At 41.0% G+C, this 18,129-nt stretch overlaps 1 protein-coding gene across 1 annotated transcript in view; it reads right to left on the bottom strand.

Moving 5' to 3' along the window:
- The window catches only part of LMNTD1 (lamin tail domain containing 1), a gene marked incomplete at both ends in the record, with an annotated part of 150,204 nt that overhangs the window by 56,204 nt on the left and 75,871 nt on the right, over nt 1-18,129 (bottom strand). The window contains one exon of the mRNA XM_081331941.1: nt 14,585-14,683. Within this exon, the coding sequence (XP_081188067.1) occupies nt 14,585-14,683 (99 nt within the window). The remainder of the gene's footprint in view (nt 1-14,584; nt 14,684-18,129) is intronic.

Here is an 18,129-nt window from a genome sequence, read left to right as displayed (position 1 = left end):
GTGGGTTTTGGGTTGCAGTTTGGGCACTCGGTCTCTAAAAGGTTCGCCATCACTGGTTTAAGTTCTCCTGCCTTGAGCAAGGGGCTGGACTAGAAGACCTTCGAGGTCCCTTCCAACTCTGTTATGCTGTATGGCGGGTAAGAAACTCATATCTACTGGCTGCCAAGCAAAACACACTTGTTGGTTTTCTCCAGTCCTAAAATTAGTTGAGTATGTAACCCTACAGCAAAATGTCATGTGAGTTTGCTTCATTTCAGCCCCGCTGCTAAGGGTCACGCTGGAGGATGCTAGACAAATGCTTGAGAAACATTACAAGTAGTCCTCAACTTATGACAGGTCACTTAGCAACCATTCAAAGTTACGCTGTCCCTACAGTGTGCACTCCGTTTCCCTCTTCTTCTTTAAGAAGCTCTTATGTTTATACAGGGCGTTTTGGCAGTGAAAGGCTGTCTCCCTTTAGTCAGATCGGATATTTTTTTTTTCATTTTCAATTTCTTTGTCTGATTTGGTTTGGTGTCACCGTGGCCTGAGTTCAGTGGTGGGGTTCAAATATGTGAACAACCGGTTCTCTCTGTGGATGCCGCTTCCGGAAGTCCATTCTGGGCCTGGGCAACAAAAGATTAGCTACCGGTTCTGCCGAACTGGTGTGAACTGGCTGAATCCCATCACTGCCTGAGTTGCATCTCTAGAGGTCAGTGGTACACACATGAAAATCTTTCAGTGAATGCATGGACAACTTTAAAGATGGAAGGCAAAAGGAGAAAGGGACGGCAGAGGATGAGATGGTTAGAAAGTGTCGACACAATGAACATGAATTTGGGCAAACACCAGGAGACAGTGGAAGATGGGGGTGGGGTGGGGGGCTGGCGTGCTGTGGCCCAGGGGGTTGCAAAGAGTCAGACGCGACTTAGCGACTGAACAACCACAAATGAATAACTTTGCAACGGAGACATTTGGGGCAATCGTGAAGACGTCCCTTACACCCGAAGCGTTGCTTTTGTAAAATGAAATACGAGTCGTCCTTGACTTATGATCGCAGTTGAGCCCAACGTTTATGTTGCTAAGTGAGACAGTTGTTAAGTGAGTTTCGCCCCATCTTAGGAACCTTGTGGCCACAGCTGTGAAGTGAATCACTGCAGTTGTTAAGTCAGTCACATGGTTAGTAAGTGAATCCGGCTTCCCCATTGGCTTTGCTTGTCAGAAAGTCGCAAAAGGGGATGACGTGACCCCCGGGACACTGCGACCGTCATAAATGTGAGTCAGTCGCCAAGCATCTGAATTTTGATCACCTGATGCTGCAACAGTCAGAAGGGTGAAAGTACTTATGAACATAAGTCCCATTTTTCAGTGCTGTTGTAACTTCGGAGGGTCTCTGAATGAACTGTTGCAAGCCAAGGACTAGCTGTAGGGAAGCTAATATTAGCCGCAAAGGCTAACTTGCAATTGCTCAACCCTTTTTAACCTCCATTCTGAACTGACAAAGAAAATATAAATAAATAGAGGAAACACTCTCCCGCCACAGGTGGCTGGACAGAAAAAAAACAGGTTGGGATGCTTGAAACAGTCCCAAAGTCATCTGGAATTCCTTCCATTATTATCAGAATGTTCCAACCTAAACAGTCCACAGCTTTGATACTCCCCTGCTATTCACAATGGAATTAACCTGGCAAATCTGGAAGAAAACATCGTAATTATTTGATTGGCTGATCAGAGAGAAAGTGTGCGGCATCAAATGTTCTACGCACAACCATCCAGCTGTGCTTTGAACCCAAAAATCAAAGGAAAATATGGTTGGCTTCCAATTTTCTGTTATGCACAATTGTGCCAAAAATCCGGAGGGAAGAGCAACAGCAGCAGGAGGAAACTGATTAAACAACAAAAAAAAAAATCTTAAGAGGCACCAGATCTGAAGGCAACCCACTGGTTACCATCATAAGCACAAGAGCGATGTATTCTTTATATATGATTTCTTGCAATATTAGCTCAATAATCTCAAAATTGTCATAGGAGCGACTTCCAAATGCAGAAGTCGATCATTGACTTTGTACATCTCTAGATTGCAGGATTCTGCCTTCTAGCAATTTTCTATTTTTATTCCCACCCGAAACATTAAATCCATATTTGTCCACGTTTGCTACTAGGAGTAGCGAAGGGTGAAGCTTAACAACGATCTCCTCAGGATTTGGGAAATAGCATTCATCCGAGAGTCTCTATCTGCTCAGTTAGCACATCGAAGAATTGGTATTTCTGTCTAATTATAGAAAATGTACCTCCTTGGTGCAAAAAAGGGTAATTAGAAAATTGATACCTGGGAGTTCAGATTTACCCTGGTCTTTGAAGCAGAACTGATGGAGAAAGTGAAAGTTAGGTGGAGAAAATAGAAGAGAAGAGAAGAGAAGAGAAGAGAAGAGAAGAGAAGAGAAGAGAAGAGAAGAGAAGAGAAGAGAAGAGAAGAGAAGAGAAGAGATGAGATATTGGAATATAAAATAGAATAGAATAGAATAGAATAGAATAGAATAGAATAGAATAGAATAGAATAGAATAGAATAGAATAGAATAGAACAAGAGCTGGAAGGAACCTTGGAGGTCATCTAGTCCAACCCCCTGCTCAGGCAGGAAACCCTATATCATTTCAGACAAATGGCTGTCCAGTCTCTTCTTAAAAACCTCCAGTGTTGGAGCATTCACAGCTTCTGGAGGCAGGTTGCTCCACTGGTTAATTGTTCTGACTGTCAGGAACTTTCTCCTTAGTTCTAGGTTGCTTCTCTCCTTGACTAGTTTCCATCCGTTGCTTCCTGTCCTGTCTTCAGGGGCTTTGGAGAATAGCTTGACTGCCTCTTCTTTGTGGCAACCCCTGAGATACTGGAAGACTGCTATCATGTCACCCCTAGTCCTTCTCTTCATTAAATCTTTAGATATATCATTAAAATGAGATATCTGAAGTTATGCTTGCATTTTAATTCTAGTAGTTGTGTCTGGAAGTTCAATCATGGCAACAAGGAACTGCAAAGTAATTGTACATAACAGTCTCCTCCTCCTCCTCCTCCTCCTCCTCCTCCTCCTCCTCCTCCTCCTCCTCCTCTTCCTCCTCCTCCTCCTCTCCGCAAACCCCATTCTCTTCCAGCACTGAAGGTGTCACCTAATCAGGTAATAAAAGGTCTGCAAGAAAACCACCAAGCTCAGAGAGCACCAAGGACCCCACAATTCAACCCCCGATCTACAAATACTCTGTTTCCTCGGCAGCAAGGTTTCATGTTTTCTTTTTCTTTTCTTTTTTAATTAAAAAGTTTTACAATACATTTTATCTTTAACAAACCAAAAAAAGAAAAAAAAACATCTCCCCCCCTCCCCCCCACCCTCTTTCCCCTCCCCAACCCTCCCCAACCCCTCCCTCCCTTTCCCCTCCCCTTCCCCCCCCCCGCTTCCCAGAGCAAAATACAGGGTATAAAAATACAAACAATCATAATCTAACTTACGCAAACAATCCTAAACTATTTAAACTACCGAACTTTAACTCATATAAGAAAACTCCAAACATATATATATATATATATATATATATATATATATATATATATATATATATATATATATATATATATATATATATATATATATATATATATATATATATATATATTTGTTGTTAGCTGCGAAGTCGTGTCCGACCTATCGCGACCCTATGGACAACATTCCTCCAGGCCTTCCTGTCCTCTACCATCTTCTGGAGTCCATTTAAGCTCACGCCTACAGCTTCAGTGACTCCATCCAGCCACCTCATTCTCTGTCGTCCCCTTCTTCTATTGCCCTCGATCTTTCCCAGCATTAGGCTTTTCTCCAGTGAGTCCTTCCTTCTCATTAGGTGGCCAAAGTATTTGAGTTTTAGCTTCAGGATCTGGCCTTCTAAAGAGCAGTCAGGATTGATCTCCTCTAGGACTGACCGGTTTGATCGCCTTGCAGTCCAAGGGACTCGCAGGAGTCTTCTCCAGCACCATAGTTCAAAGGCCTCAATTCTTTGGCGCTCAGCCTTTCTTATGGTCCAACTTTCACTGCCATACATTGCAACTGGGAAGACCATAGCCTTGACTATACGCACTTTTGTTGACAGCGTGATGTCTCTGCTTTTTAGTGTGCTGTCTAGATTTGCCATGGCTTTCCTCCCCAGGAGCAAGCGTCTTTTAATTTCTTGGCTACAGTCCCCATCTGCAGTGATCTTGGAGCCCAGGAAAATAAAATCTGTCACTACCTCCATTTCTTCCCCATCTATTTGCCAGGAATTGAGAGGGCCAGATGCCATGATCTTGGTTTTCTTAATGTTAAGTTTCAACCCAAGTTTTGCACTCTCCTTCTTCACCCGCAACAAGAGGCTCTTTAGTTCTTCTTCACTTTCTGCCATTAGAGTGGTATCATCTGCGTATCTTAGGTTGTTGATATTTCTTCCGGCAATCTTAATTCCAACTTTTGATTCATCTAGCCCTGCCTTTCTCATGATGTGCTCTGCATATAAGTTAAATAGGCAGGGCGACAGTATACAGCCTTGCCGGACTCCTTTCCCAATTTTGAACCAATCAGTGGTTCCGTGTCCAGTTCTCACTGTTGCTTCTTGGCCCGCATATAGGTTTCTCAAGAGACAAATAAGATGGTCTGGTACTCCCATCTCTTTAAGAACTTGCCACAGTTTGTTATGATCCACACAATCAAAGGCTTTAGCATAGTCAATGAAGCAGAAGTAGATGTTTTTCTGGAACTCCCTAGCTTTCTCCATGATCCAGCGTATGTTGGCAATTTGATCTCTAGTTCCTCTGCCTCTTCGAAATCCTGCCTGTACTTCTGGTAGTTCTCGATCCACATACTGCTGAAGTCTAGCTTGTAGGATTTTAAGCATGACTTTACTAGCATGAGAAATGAGTGCAATGGTGCGATAGTTTGAACATTCTTTGGCACTGCCTTTCTTTGGAATTGGAATGTAAACTGATCTTTTCCAATCCTGTGGCCACTGTTGAGTTTTCCAAATTTGCTGGCAAATTGAGTGTAGCACTTTTACTGCACTGTCTTTTAAGATTTTGAATAGCTCAGCTGGAATACTGTCACCTCCACTAGCTTTGTTGTTGCTCAGCTTTTCTAAGGCCCACTTCACTTCACATTCTAGGATGTCTGGCTCGAGGTCAGTGACCACCTCATTGTGATTATCAGGGACATTAAGCTCATTCTTGTATAGTTCTTCTGTGTAATTTTGCCACCTCTTCTTAATCTCTTCTGCCTCTGTTAGGTCCCTGCCATTTTGGTCCTTTATCATGCCCATTTTTGCATTAAACGTTCCCTTCATCTCTCCAATTTTCTTGAAAAGATCTCTGGTCCTCCCTATTCTATTGTTTTCTTCTATTTCTTTGCACTGTTCATTTAAGAAGGCATTCTTATCTCTTCTAGCTATTCTCTGGAATTCTGCATTCAATTGGGCATATCTATGTTTTTCTCCCTTGCCTTTCGCTTCCCTCCTTTCCTTAGCTATTTGCAAAGCTTCCTCAGACAGCCATTTTGCTTTCTTGCATTTCTTTTTCTTTGGGATGGTTTTGGTTGCTACCTGTTGTACAATGTCGCGAACCTCTGTCCATAGTGCTTCAGGCACTCTGTCTATCAGATCTAATTCCTTAAATCTATTTGTCACCTCTACTGTATATTCAACAGGGATATGATTTAATTCATACCTGAGTGGCCTAGTGCTTTTCCCTACTTTCTTCAGTTTAAGCTTAAACTTTGCAAGGAGAAGCTCATGGTCTGAGCCACAGTCAGCTCCTGGTCTTGTTTTTACTGACTGTATAGAGCTTCTCCATCTTTGGCTGCAGAGCATATAGTCAATCTGATTTCTGTGATGACCGTCTGGTGATGTCCATGTGTAGAGCCGTCTCTTGGGTTGTTGGAAAAGAGTGTTTGCTATGACCATCGTATTCTCTTGACAAAATTCTATCAGCCTGTGCCCTGCTTCATTTTGTACTCCAAGGCCAAACTTGCCTGTTATTCCGGTTATCTTTTGGCTTCCTACTTTAGCATTCCAATCCCCCATGATGATAAGGACATCATTTTTTGGTGTTAGTTCTATAAGGTGCTGTAGGGCTTCATAGAACCGGTCAATTTCATCCTCTTCAGCACTGGTGGTTGGGGCATAGACTTGGACTACTGTGATATTGAATGGTTTGCCTTGGATTCGAACTGAGATCATTCTGTCATTTTGAGGGTTGTATCCCAGTATTGCTTTTCCTACTCTTTTATTGACTATGAAGGCTACTCCATTTCTTCTGAGGGATTCTTGCCCGCAGTAGTATACCTGGTGGTCATCTGAATTAAATTCACCCATTCCTGTCCATTTTAGTTCGCTGATACCTAAGATGTCGATGTTCAGTCTTGTCATCTCTTGTTTGACCACGTCCAGCTTTCCTTGATTCATGGATCTTACATTCCAGGTTCCTATGGAGAAAAAATCTTTACAGCATCGGACTTTCCTTTCACCACCAGACACATCCACAGCTGAGCGTCCTTTCGGCTTTGGCCCAGTCGCTTCATTCTTTCTGGCGCTACTAGTACTAGCCCTCTGCTCTTCCCCAGTAGCATATTGGACGCCTTCCGACCTGAGGGGCTCATCTTCCAGCGTCATATCGTTTTGCCTTTTGGTACTGTCCATAGGGTTTTCATGGCAAAGATACTGGAGTGGGTTGCCATTTCCTTCTCCAGTGGATCACGTTTTGTCAGAACTCTCGGCTATGACCTGTCCGTCTTGGGTGGCCCTGCACGGCATAGCTCATAGCTTCATTGAATTACGCAAGCCCCTTCGCCACGACAAGGCAGTAATCCATGAAGGGGATATATATATATATATACTGTATATATATATATATATATATATATATATATATATATATATATATATATATATATATATATATATCATATCAATAATTATACAAATACAAAATAATACTTTCCAATCTAATACCAAAACACAGGGTATAAAAATACAAACAATCATAATCTAACTTACGCAAACAATCCTAAACTATTTAAATATATATATATATATATATATATATATATATATATATATATATATATATATATATATATATATATATATATATATATATATATATATATATATATACTGTATATATATATATATATATCATATCAATAATTATACAAATACAAAATAATACTTTCCAATCTAATACCAAAACACAGGGTATAAAAATACAAACAATCATGATCTAACTTACGCAAACAATCCTAAACTATTCAAACTATCAAACTTTAACACATATAGGTAAATTCCAAAGATATATAGATATATCATATCAATGATTATTCAAATACAAAATAATACCTTCCAATCTGATACCCAATAAAAACAATCTCAAATAAACCAATTTATATCAATTGTCTAAAACTATTCCTCATTCCAACTAAGCAGCAAGGTTTCAACGGCCCACTTGCAGCTGCCAGCTTACTTTTAGGACCTCCCTTGGATGACCCTGCTTTGAGAATTAAGAAAATCCTCTAACCATCAGAAAAAGATCCAACTTCTATTCAGCTGTCAAAGATTAGATGGAAAGAGGCTTATGATAGATAGGGGGAAAAAAAATCAAAGTTCAGCAGCCTCGCACGGAAGGCTGAAGCATTATAATTGCCTCTTTAAAGTAAAGCCACACTTTTAATCTTTTCCTTCTTTGCTTTGATCAGGGGTTTATATAAACAAGCAGTTTGATAACATATCTGAGGCACACTTTATACTGCAGGTCTACAAATAGAGATTTCCCCCTTTCTGGTAGTCCTTGACCTACGACCACAATGGAGACTAAACAGTTGTTAGGTTTCACTCCATTCTACGACCTTCCTTGCCACCGTTGTTAAGCAAATCACTGCAGTTACTAAAATTAGTAACCCGGTTGTTAAGTGAATCTGGCTTCCCCCATTGACTTTGCTGGTCAGAAGGTGTCAAAAGGGGATCACGTGACCCCGGGATGCTGCGACCGTCATAAATATGAAGCAGTTGTGATGCATCCGAAAGTAAATCATATGACTCTAGGGATGCTGCGACGGTCGTAAGTGTGAAAAATCGCCATAAGTCACTTTTTTCAGTGCCGTTGTAACTTCAAACGGTCACTAAATGAAGTGGTGTAAATCGAGGACCACTTGTACTCATTTTTATTCTGTGAGGTGAATTAGGACTGAAAGTACAGACAGATGTGTGGCACTTAGAAGGTTGTGGCCCAAGGACCCAGGAAGGACGCCTCCTCAGGTTTACTGGAATCATGGCTTATTATTTAATAATTAATACATTATTAATACTTAATAATGGATGGAAGCTAATCAAGGAGAGAACCAGCCTAGAGCTGAGGAGGAATTTCTGAGGCAGGGAGAACAATTCATCACTGAAACGACTTGCCTCCAGAAGTTGTGGTTGCTTCAACAATGGAGGTTTTCTAAGAAAAAGATGGGCAGCCATTTGTCTGAATTGGTCTAGGGCAGGGGTAGGCAACCTTGGCTCTTTTATGACTCGTGGACTTCAACTCCCAGAATTCCTGAGCCAGCCACGCTGAGGGGAAAGGGAGAGGTTTCCAAGCTGAGCCACGCTGGCTCAGGAATTCTGGAAGTCCACGAGTCATAAAAGAGCCAAGGTTGCCTACCCCTGATCTAGGGTCTCCTGCCTGAGCAGGAGATTGGACTAGAAGACCTCTAAAGTCCCTTCAGCTCTATTCTGATTGATAGATTGATATTTCAGAAGTCAGTTTTTTGGGGAGTCCTAGTGGACAATCACTTAAACATGAGCCAGCAGTGTGCTGCAGCTGCCAAAAAGCCAACGCACTGCTAGGCTGCATTAACAAAGAGATAGAATCCAGGTCACGTGAAGTGTTAATACCACTTTATAACACCTTGGTAAGGCCACACTTGGAATCCTGCATCCAATATTGCTCACCACGATGTAAAAAAGATGTCGAGACTCTAGAAAGAGTGCAGAGAAGAGCAACAAAGATGATCAGGGGACTGGAGGCTAAAACACATGAAGAACAGTTGCTGGAATTGGGTATGTCTAGTTTAATGAAGAGAAGGACCAGGGCTGACATGATAGCAGCCTTCCAATATCTCAAGGGTTGCCACAAAGAAGAGGGAGTCAAGTTATTCTCCAAAGCACCTGAAGGCTTTTTTAAACTTTTTTTTTTTAAAAAAAATAAAATTAAAAAGAGCATCTGAAAATAAAATTAAGAAAATGGAAAAAAACCAGGGGGAAAAATATCTATATTTTATACTTATCAACAGTTACCTGTTTACCAATGAATTCATTGTTGTAACAGGAATTGTTGTAGCCGGAAATGTTTTTGTAACAAAGCATAGAATTTTTGTTCTGATAATAAATATTGCCGCATCTTTCGAATAGAAGAGAATACAGGTAGTCCTATACGGTCACAAGTGGGTCCCAAATTTATGTTGTCAAATGAAAGTCGAGGACTACCTGTTTACACAGAGTAGATCTCTAATTTCCAAGCCTTTTGATGACTGCAACATCTGCTTTGAAGTTTGAGGGTCTCTCGGAGATGAAAGTAAACACATGACTCCCTATAATCTCTGGGTATGTGACACCGAGAAAATAAACGAATGCAAAAGAAATGTCCAGTATTATATCTCGGAATTTTACTTTTGAGTTTTTGTGTTGCAGCTCAAAGATAATCCGACACTTTATTAAATTCCATTATCCAAGCACTCACACAGAAAATGAGTGTGCGAGTGTGTAAAATTAACCTTGCCTCAGTAAACTGTCTCTCAGCCCCTGATTGCCAATTGTTTCCTTCTTCTTGTTGTTGTTGTTGTTGTTGTTGTTGTTGTTGTTGTTGTTGTTGTTATTATTATTATTATTATTATTATTATTATTATTATTATTATTATTTTGGAAACTGGTAAATGAAGTTGTTCTCTGTGTCAAGAGGACAGCCGTAAGGCATTTCCAAATTTCTTCCTAGTTCTTTTTTTTTTTTTTGCAGTTTGGCAGTATTAAAATCAGGAAATGGAGCATTAGCTGGGGCTCGAGATGGCAGCCACAACTGCATGATTAAAGCCCTGGCCTCTTTTAATGTGTGTTACACATTTGATGCACATAAAAAATGGAATATAGTCTGTGATCACAAGATCCCAGCTGGCATTTTGACCTCTCCCTGCTCTAGAAAATCTGGCTAGACCCCCCATAACACATAATTAATTTAGACGTGAAGGTTTATCCCAAAGGTGCTTTTTCAAGAGGCAGCTGGAGTTTTTCTTCGAAGATATTTTGCTTCTCATCCAAGAAGCTTCTTCAGCTCTGACTGGATGGTGGGAAATGGCAGGATTTATACTCCTTGCAGACAGCTGGTCATTTGCCTTCTTTTAGAGTCGTTGAGGCCACTTGGAGGTTTTCTGTGTCCTCAGGGTCACCTGAGTGGTGCAAATGGATGTGGAGGAAAACATCCTGCAGCCAAGAAGGCTCCACACCCACTTGCACTCCTCAAATGACCCTGAGGGCACAGGTAAACCTCCAAGTGGCCTCAATGACTCTCTAGTTGCCTCTTGAAAAAAGCACCTCTGGGACAATCATGACCTAGATCAGGGGTAGGCAACCTCGGCTCTTTTGTGACTCATGGACTTCAACTCCCAGAATTCCTGAGTCAGCATAGCTGACTCAGGAATTCTGGGAGTTGAAGTCCATGAGTCACAAAAGAGCCGAGGTTGCCTACCCGTGACCTAGATGATTGAGAATCTCCCTAGGCATAAATGGGGTTTCATCTAAGTCTGGTATTCAATGAATGGATCAATCAACAAACTTATTGATCTGCAACTAGCCTACAAGTCTGGAAGAAGCTGGATCAATAGAACATCCAACCAATGACAGCATTGACCATGAGCTGACTCACATGACCTCCAACCAGAGTGACCTCACCCTCAGATGACCCTCACAGGGCATGACCAGCTGGTCACATGACCCACTGACCACATAAGGCCTTGTAAAAGCAGAAGAGAACTGGAATAAGACACATCATCCGAAGTTCCATGGATGAAGTTACCTAGCCTGGTGATAAACTATTCAGAAGCTAAACAACCTCAGAGAATAAATTACGCCCAGCATCTACCACCCACGCTACAAATATTTTCCACCACTTTGTTTTGTTTTCTCACTGCATAATCTATGTATAAATGAACTCTTTATAGACCCGAAGATGATCTACTCATACGATCAGTGCCACTTATTGTAGTTATTTGCTTAGCAACGTGCAAAGATATATTCTTCGATCAATATCTCTTTGCAGAGAGGCCAATAATTAACACCAATCAAAAGGCTAATGTAAAAATAAAGCAAAAATCCAATTCCCACTCACATATTGAATGTATTTGCGTAATGCGCCTCTGCAACATTCCCCATTTGGGGTGGGGGTGGGTACATGCTGTTTGGGTTTGCTCCACGTAGGGGATGACAACAATTTAAGGACAACCCAAATTATTAGAAATCTTATTTTTCTTCACCCAATTAATGAAGGAATGCACAACGGGGGAAAGACAGTGTCCATCCCATTTGGAGGGAGAGGGATGTTAAGAATAGATTTGGAAGCAGGCATGAATGAACACACCAGGGGTGACCGCAGCTGAAAGAATCAAATTGGCAGCTGCAAGAGTGCAATCTATGTTCAGCTCACTTTATGCGCATAATGCGCATAAAAATGTGCAGCTTTGATCATAGTACTGTGGTCACCATCTTGATATTTTCAATTTTCAACCATAGCCTATGGATATATATACATATATACATATATACATATATACATATATACATATATACATATATACATATATACATATATACATATATACATATACATATACATATACATATACATATACATATACATATACATATACATATACATATACATATACATATACATATACATATACATATACACACATATATATATATATATATATATATATATATATATATATATATATATATATATATATATATATATATATATATATATATATATATATATATATATATATATATATATATATATATATATATATATATATATATATATATATATATATATATATATGTGCTACTACAGAGATGAGGGGTTCAAACTATTTTCCAGAGCCTTAAAAGGCAAAATGAAAAACAACGGATGGAAACTAACCAAGGACAGAAGCAACCTGGAATTAAGGAGAAATGTCATAATGGTGAGAGCAATCACCCAATGGAACAGCTTGCCTTAAGATGTTATGGGTGCTCCATCACTGGAGGCTTTCAAAAAGAGATTGGACAGCTATTTGTCTGAAATGGTACGGGGTCTTCTGCTCAAGCAGGAGGTTGGAGTAGAAGACCTCCAAGGTCCCTTCTCACTCTATTATTGTATGTTCTATGATGCCCCCACATGGAAGCAAGGAAGTCTACCTTTCCTTCATGACTAGTCCGAATGATGACTGTTTCATTGCAGAACCAAAGGCTTCAGTTGGCCAAGATATCGTTTGGCCTAGTTTGTTTCTAGACTTGGAGTTCCTCCATAGTGACCATTTGATTTGTATTCAGAGTCATCTCCCACCAACTTCAAGTTACCAGGGAATCCCAGTCACATTTCCATCAGATTTGCATATTTTCCATGACTGATGGAGTTCACTAGTCACTATAATTAAGTGTCCATGTGAAACGTTTGCACTGGTAGTTACATTTCTTACATAGGAGAAGAAAAGATGGCCATCCAAAAATATCAGAACGTGGTCTCCAACAAAGCAGGATTTGACCATTTGCTACTAATGGCTACATTGGCCTTGCTTTCTTTTATTAAGCCTGTTTATCAGAATATCCTAATCTGCCTACTCTCCACTAAACAATGGCGGTTGTCCCAGTTTTTGAAGAACCAAAACTTGTTTTGGACAAGCCCTGCCATTTTTTCTTCTCAACAGTTTGCGTGTCTTTCTTTTCAGACTCTCTTAAGAAGTGCTTAAAAATGGCACAGCCAGAGTTGGCTATCATAATGCATTGACATTTTGGGGAGCTGGCAAAAATGCCAACAGTGGTGATCATGCCAAATGAAATGGAGCCAGGTTCTGCTTTGCTGGGAAGAGAGAGAGAAAAAAGAGATTTTGGGTAGAAGAGGGGAGGAGCGCAACCAGCTACAAAACCAGTTTTACCATCCCAATTAAAAGTACCATTGATAAAAGCCTGTGAAAGGACAATGTTATCTTCTTTGTCCAGTGCTATGAATAAAGAAATATATAATTACAACATTCGAGCTTGCCAAATGGCACATACCTAAACAAAAATGGCTCTGCCCCATTTCCAGAGATAGATCTCCAAAAGAAAAAAAATATGAGCAGCATCCAGTCAAAACAGACTGATGGTGATATACAAAACAGAGTGATAGTGATGTACAAAAAAGAGTGATGGTGATATCATTTTCAGGTCTACCGAGCTGCAATAATCTGAATGACTGCTAGATGGCAGCAAAACATACCAAAGAGATACCGTTTGCTCCCACCTAGTGGTTGTTTGAAGTTTTGCAGTCCATGTATAATAGCTCAGATAGAGGTTGGACTTAAATATTATTCCAATTAGTAAACAGCCCTTGTAAAGGAATGTGTGGATGAATATAGTTTCTATCATTTGTGTGATGACCTATGTGATGTCACATCTACCAACCAATCCTGTACTTAGATGTCCACATGGGCAACTATAGCACGTAATGTCCAGGTAGACAACCAAGGCCCAATTTGAACCCCCTTCCTCTAAGTCTAAGGGATCCACAATGTAACTTGTACAAATTTCCCTTGTTATCGTTTCAGTTTTCAAGCTAATTTTTCTCTCTCCTTACTTTATATATTTGCATTTCTGCATTTATGTTTTTATTGTTTTATTTCTTACGCTGAGTTGCCCTCAGAATGTTTTTGAGGGGCAGCTTATAAATATCTTCAATGTTACCATCCTCTTTTCTCTTTATTCCCTTTCTGCTAAATGTCATGCATTTAAAATAGTTTAGTTTTCTTTTTTTAATCAGATCTGAATGGCTTGGCGAGATAATAACAGATAAATAGGATAAAAATACAGCAACCCGCAAATAAATGAGGTGTGCAAATCTCAGTTGATCGCCATTATAGCAATTATAGTTCCTGGGAAGAGCAATCACTTTCTTCTTACCTCTATTCTGGAAACTATGATCAGTTTTTGATTGATGTTGTGAAACGTATCCAAGCACGCTTCCTTACTCAGCTATAAATAAAAGCCACATCAGGATTTAGCTTATCACTTTCAATCTGCTATCAGAATATTTGGTCCATTTTTTTTACTGCCACATAGCAACTGTACGAAACATCAGCATCAGATTCATCATGAAGAGAAAAGAAAGATTTGCCCCTAAATTGGGACATTGTAAAAGATACCCCAGGGCAAGCTCTGTTTATGAAATGGACAATTTAAGCTGCAGAGGAACTAAAGGAAAAAGTCTATCTACATCTTTCAATTTCCCATTAACACAACTTAGGAGGTTAATTCCAGTCACAGATAAATACTCACTTCCAACTTTGTCTCCAAATCCTTGATCTGTTGCTGGCTGTGGTTGTGTTCGGTCTGGAGTTTTTCAATGGCGTGGCTATTTCCCTCATTGGTGATGAGCTGTGCGGGGTAAAGAAATATTATTTGCAAGGGTAGAAGAATGACTGATCAAGAGGAAGATGTTAGCTTTCCTTAATCACATGGTATCAGGAATGGGTGTGGTTAAAAACTCAAGATGGTGCTCACAAAGATGGCGGTTTAATGCATACCTACCTACAAACATAAATGCATGCGTGCATACATGCATACATCACGGACAGATGCTTCAAGACAGGTTAACAGAGGGATAGAATCAAGATCACGCGTATCGTTAGTACCGCTTTATAAGGCCTTGGTAAGACCGCACTTGGAATATTGCATCCAGTTTTGGTCAGCACAACATAAAAAAAAGATGTTGAGACATCATAATAATAATAATAATAATAATAATAATAATAATAATAATAATAATAATAATAATAATAATAATAATAATAATAATAAGAAGAAGAAGAAGAAGAAGAAGAAGAAGAAGAAGAAGAAGAAGAAGAAGAAGAAGAAGAAGAAGAAGAAGAAGAAGAAGTTGTTATTGGAAGGGACCTTGGAGGTCATCTAGTCCAACCCCCTGCTCAGGCAGGAAACCTTATACCATTTCAGACAAATGAGTGTCCAGTCTCTTCTTAAAAATGTCCAGTGTTGCAGCATTCACCACCTCTGGAGGCAGGTTGTTCCACTGGTTAATTGTTCTAACTGTCAGGAAGTTTCTCCTTAGTTCCAGGTTGCTTCTCTCCTTGACTAGTTTCCATCCGTTGCTTCTTGTCCTGCCTTCAGGTGCTTTGGAGAATAGCTTGACTCCCTCTTCTTTGTGGTAGCCCCTGAGATATTGGAACACTGCTATCATGTCACCCCTCACTCTTCTCTTCGTTAAACTACACATACCCAATTCCAGCAACCGTTCCCTATATGTTTTAGCCTCCAGCCCCCTAATCATCTTTGTTGCTCTTCTCTGTACCCTTTCTAGAGTCTCGACATCTTTTTTACATCGTGGTGACCAAAACTGGATGCAGTATTCCAGGTGTGGCCTTACCAAAGCATTGTAAAGTGGTATTAATACTTCACTTGATCTTGATTCTATCCCTCTGTTAATGCAGCCTAGCACTGTGTTGGCTTTTTTGGCCACTGCAGCACACTGCTGGCTCATATTGAAGTGATTGTCTACTAGGACTCAGAGATCCCTCTCACAGTTACTACTATTGAGCAAGGTACCACCTATACTATACCTGTGCATTTGATTTTTCCTGCCTAAATGCAGAACCTTACTTTTTTTACCATTGAATTTCATTTTGTTAGATAGCGCCCAGTGTTTGAGTCTGTCCAGATCCTCCTGTATCTTAAGCCTATCTTCTGGAGTATTGGCTATTCCTGCCAGCTTGGTGTCATCTGCAAATTTGATGAGTTCCCCATCTATCCCCTCATCCAAATCGTTAATGAAGATATTGAAGAGCACTGGGCCCAGAACAGAGCCCTGGGGCACCCCACTACACACTTCCTTCCATGTAGATGCGGTTCCATTGAGGACCACATGCTGAGTACCGCCGGTCAGCCAGCCAGAGTGCAACAAAAAAGAGCAAAAAAAGATGATCAGAGGACCGGAGGCTACAATACATGAAGAATGATAGCAGGAATTGGGTATATCTAGTTTAATGAAAAGAAGGAATTTAGGTGTGATATGATAGCAGTGTTCCAATATTTGAGGGGCTGCCACAAAGAAGGGGTCAAGCTATTCTGCAAAGCACCAGAAGGCAAGGGAAGAAGCAATGGATGGCAGGTAACCAAGGAGAGAAGCAATCTAGAACTAAAGAGGAATTTCCTGACAGTGAGAACAATCTATCAGTGGAACAACCTGCTCTGAGAAGTTGTGGGTACTCCATCACTGGAAGTTTTCAAGAAGAGATTGGACATTTTTTTTTGGTCTGGAATGGTATAGGGCAGGGATAGGCAACCTCGGCTCTTTTATGACTCATGGACTTCAACTCCCAAAATTCCTGAGCCAGCTATGCTGGCTCAGGAATTCTGGGAGTTGAAGTCCATGAGTCATAAAAGAGCCAAGGTTGCCTACCCCTGGCCTAAGCCTAGGCCGCTTTATGACTTGTGGACTTCAACTCCCAGAATTCCTGAGCCAGCCAGGCTGAGGGGAAAGGGAGAGGTTTCCAAACTGAGCCGTGCTGGCTCAGGAATTCTGGGAGTTGAAGTCCATGAGTCATAAAAGAGCCGAGGTTGCCTACCCCTGGTATAGGGTCTCCTGCTTGAGCAGGAGGTTGGACTAGAAGACCTCCAAGGTCCCTTCCAACTCTATTATTCCATTATTCTCCTTATCATTTTAAATGAATTAAGCATACTATATCACTACCCGTGCATATTTGAAGTTTTAAAGTAAAGCAAACAATGTGCCAATTTCATAATTGGAATCAGCTTGAACGGTGTTTATCTGAAGAGAGAGAGAGAAAAAGATTGCAACTAGTAACTGTTCAGCAATATCTACTGTGCATTTAAGTTTTACACCTGCTATTGCTCTTAAGATTTTTTTAGAGGGAAAAGGACTGTCTAGTCCAGGGCTCTTTTATGACTCGTGGACTTCAACTCCCAGAATTCCTGAGCCAGCATGGCTCAGCTTGGAAACCTCTCCCTTTCCCCTCAGCGTGGCTGGCTCAGGAATTCTGGGAGTTGAAGTCCACGAGTCATAAAGCGGCCTTGGCCTAGGCCAGGGGTAGGCAACCTTGGCTCTTTTATGATTCATGGACTTCAACTCCCAGAATTCCTGAGCCAGCATGGCTCAGCTTGGAAACCTCCCCCTTTCCCCTCAGCATGGCTGGCTCTGGAATTCTGGGAGTTGAAGTCCACAAGTCATAAAGCGGCCTTGGCCTAGGCCAGGGGTAGGCAACCTTGGCTCTTTTATGACTTGTGGACTTCAACTCCCAGAATTCCTGAGCCAGCATGGCTAAGCATGGAAACCTCTCCCTTTCCCCTCAGCGTGGCTGGCTCAGGAATTCTGGGAGTTGAAGTCCACGAGTCATAAAGCGGCCTTGGCCTAGGCCAGGGGTAGGCAACCTTGGCTCTTTTATGATTCATGGACTTCAACTCCCAGAATTCCTGAGCCAGCATGGCTCAGCTTGGAAACCTCTCTCTTTCCCCTCAGCATGGCTGGCTCTGGAATTCTGGAAGTTGAAGTCCACAAGTCATAAAATGGCATAGGTCTAGGCCAGGGGTAGGCAACCTTGGCTCTTTTATGACTTGTGGACTTCAACTCCCAGAATTCCTGAGCCAGCATGGCTAAGCATGGAAACCTCTCCCTTTTCCCTCAGCGTGGCTGGCTCAGGAATTCTGGGAGTTGAAATCCATGAGTCATAAAAAAGCCAAGGTTTCCTACCCCTGATCTAGTCGCAATCTGGATTAGAGATGAATTAACTCTGTATTGTCCCTACCATCTTGCAAACTTTCACATCCTTTGCCCCAAGGAGGCTGTTATT

The sequence above is a fragment of the Vipera berus genome (genome assembly GCF_964194415.1).
Source record: "Vipera berus genome assembly, chromosome: 6".
Taxonomy (NCBI): Eukaryota; Metazoa; Chordata; class Lepidosauria; order Squamata; family Viperidae; genus Vipera; species Vipera berus.
The sequence above is the reverse complement of the archived record's forward strand: the minus strand, read 5'-3'. Positions and strand labels throughout refer to the sequence as shown.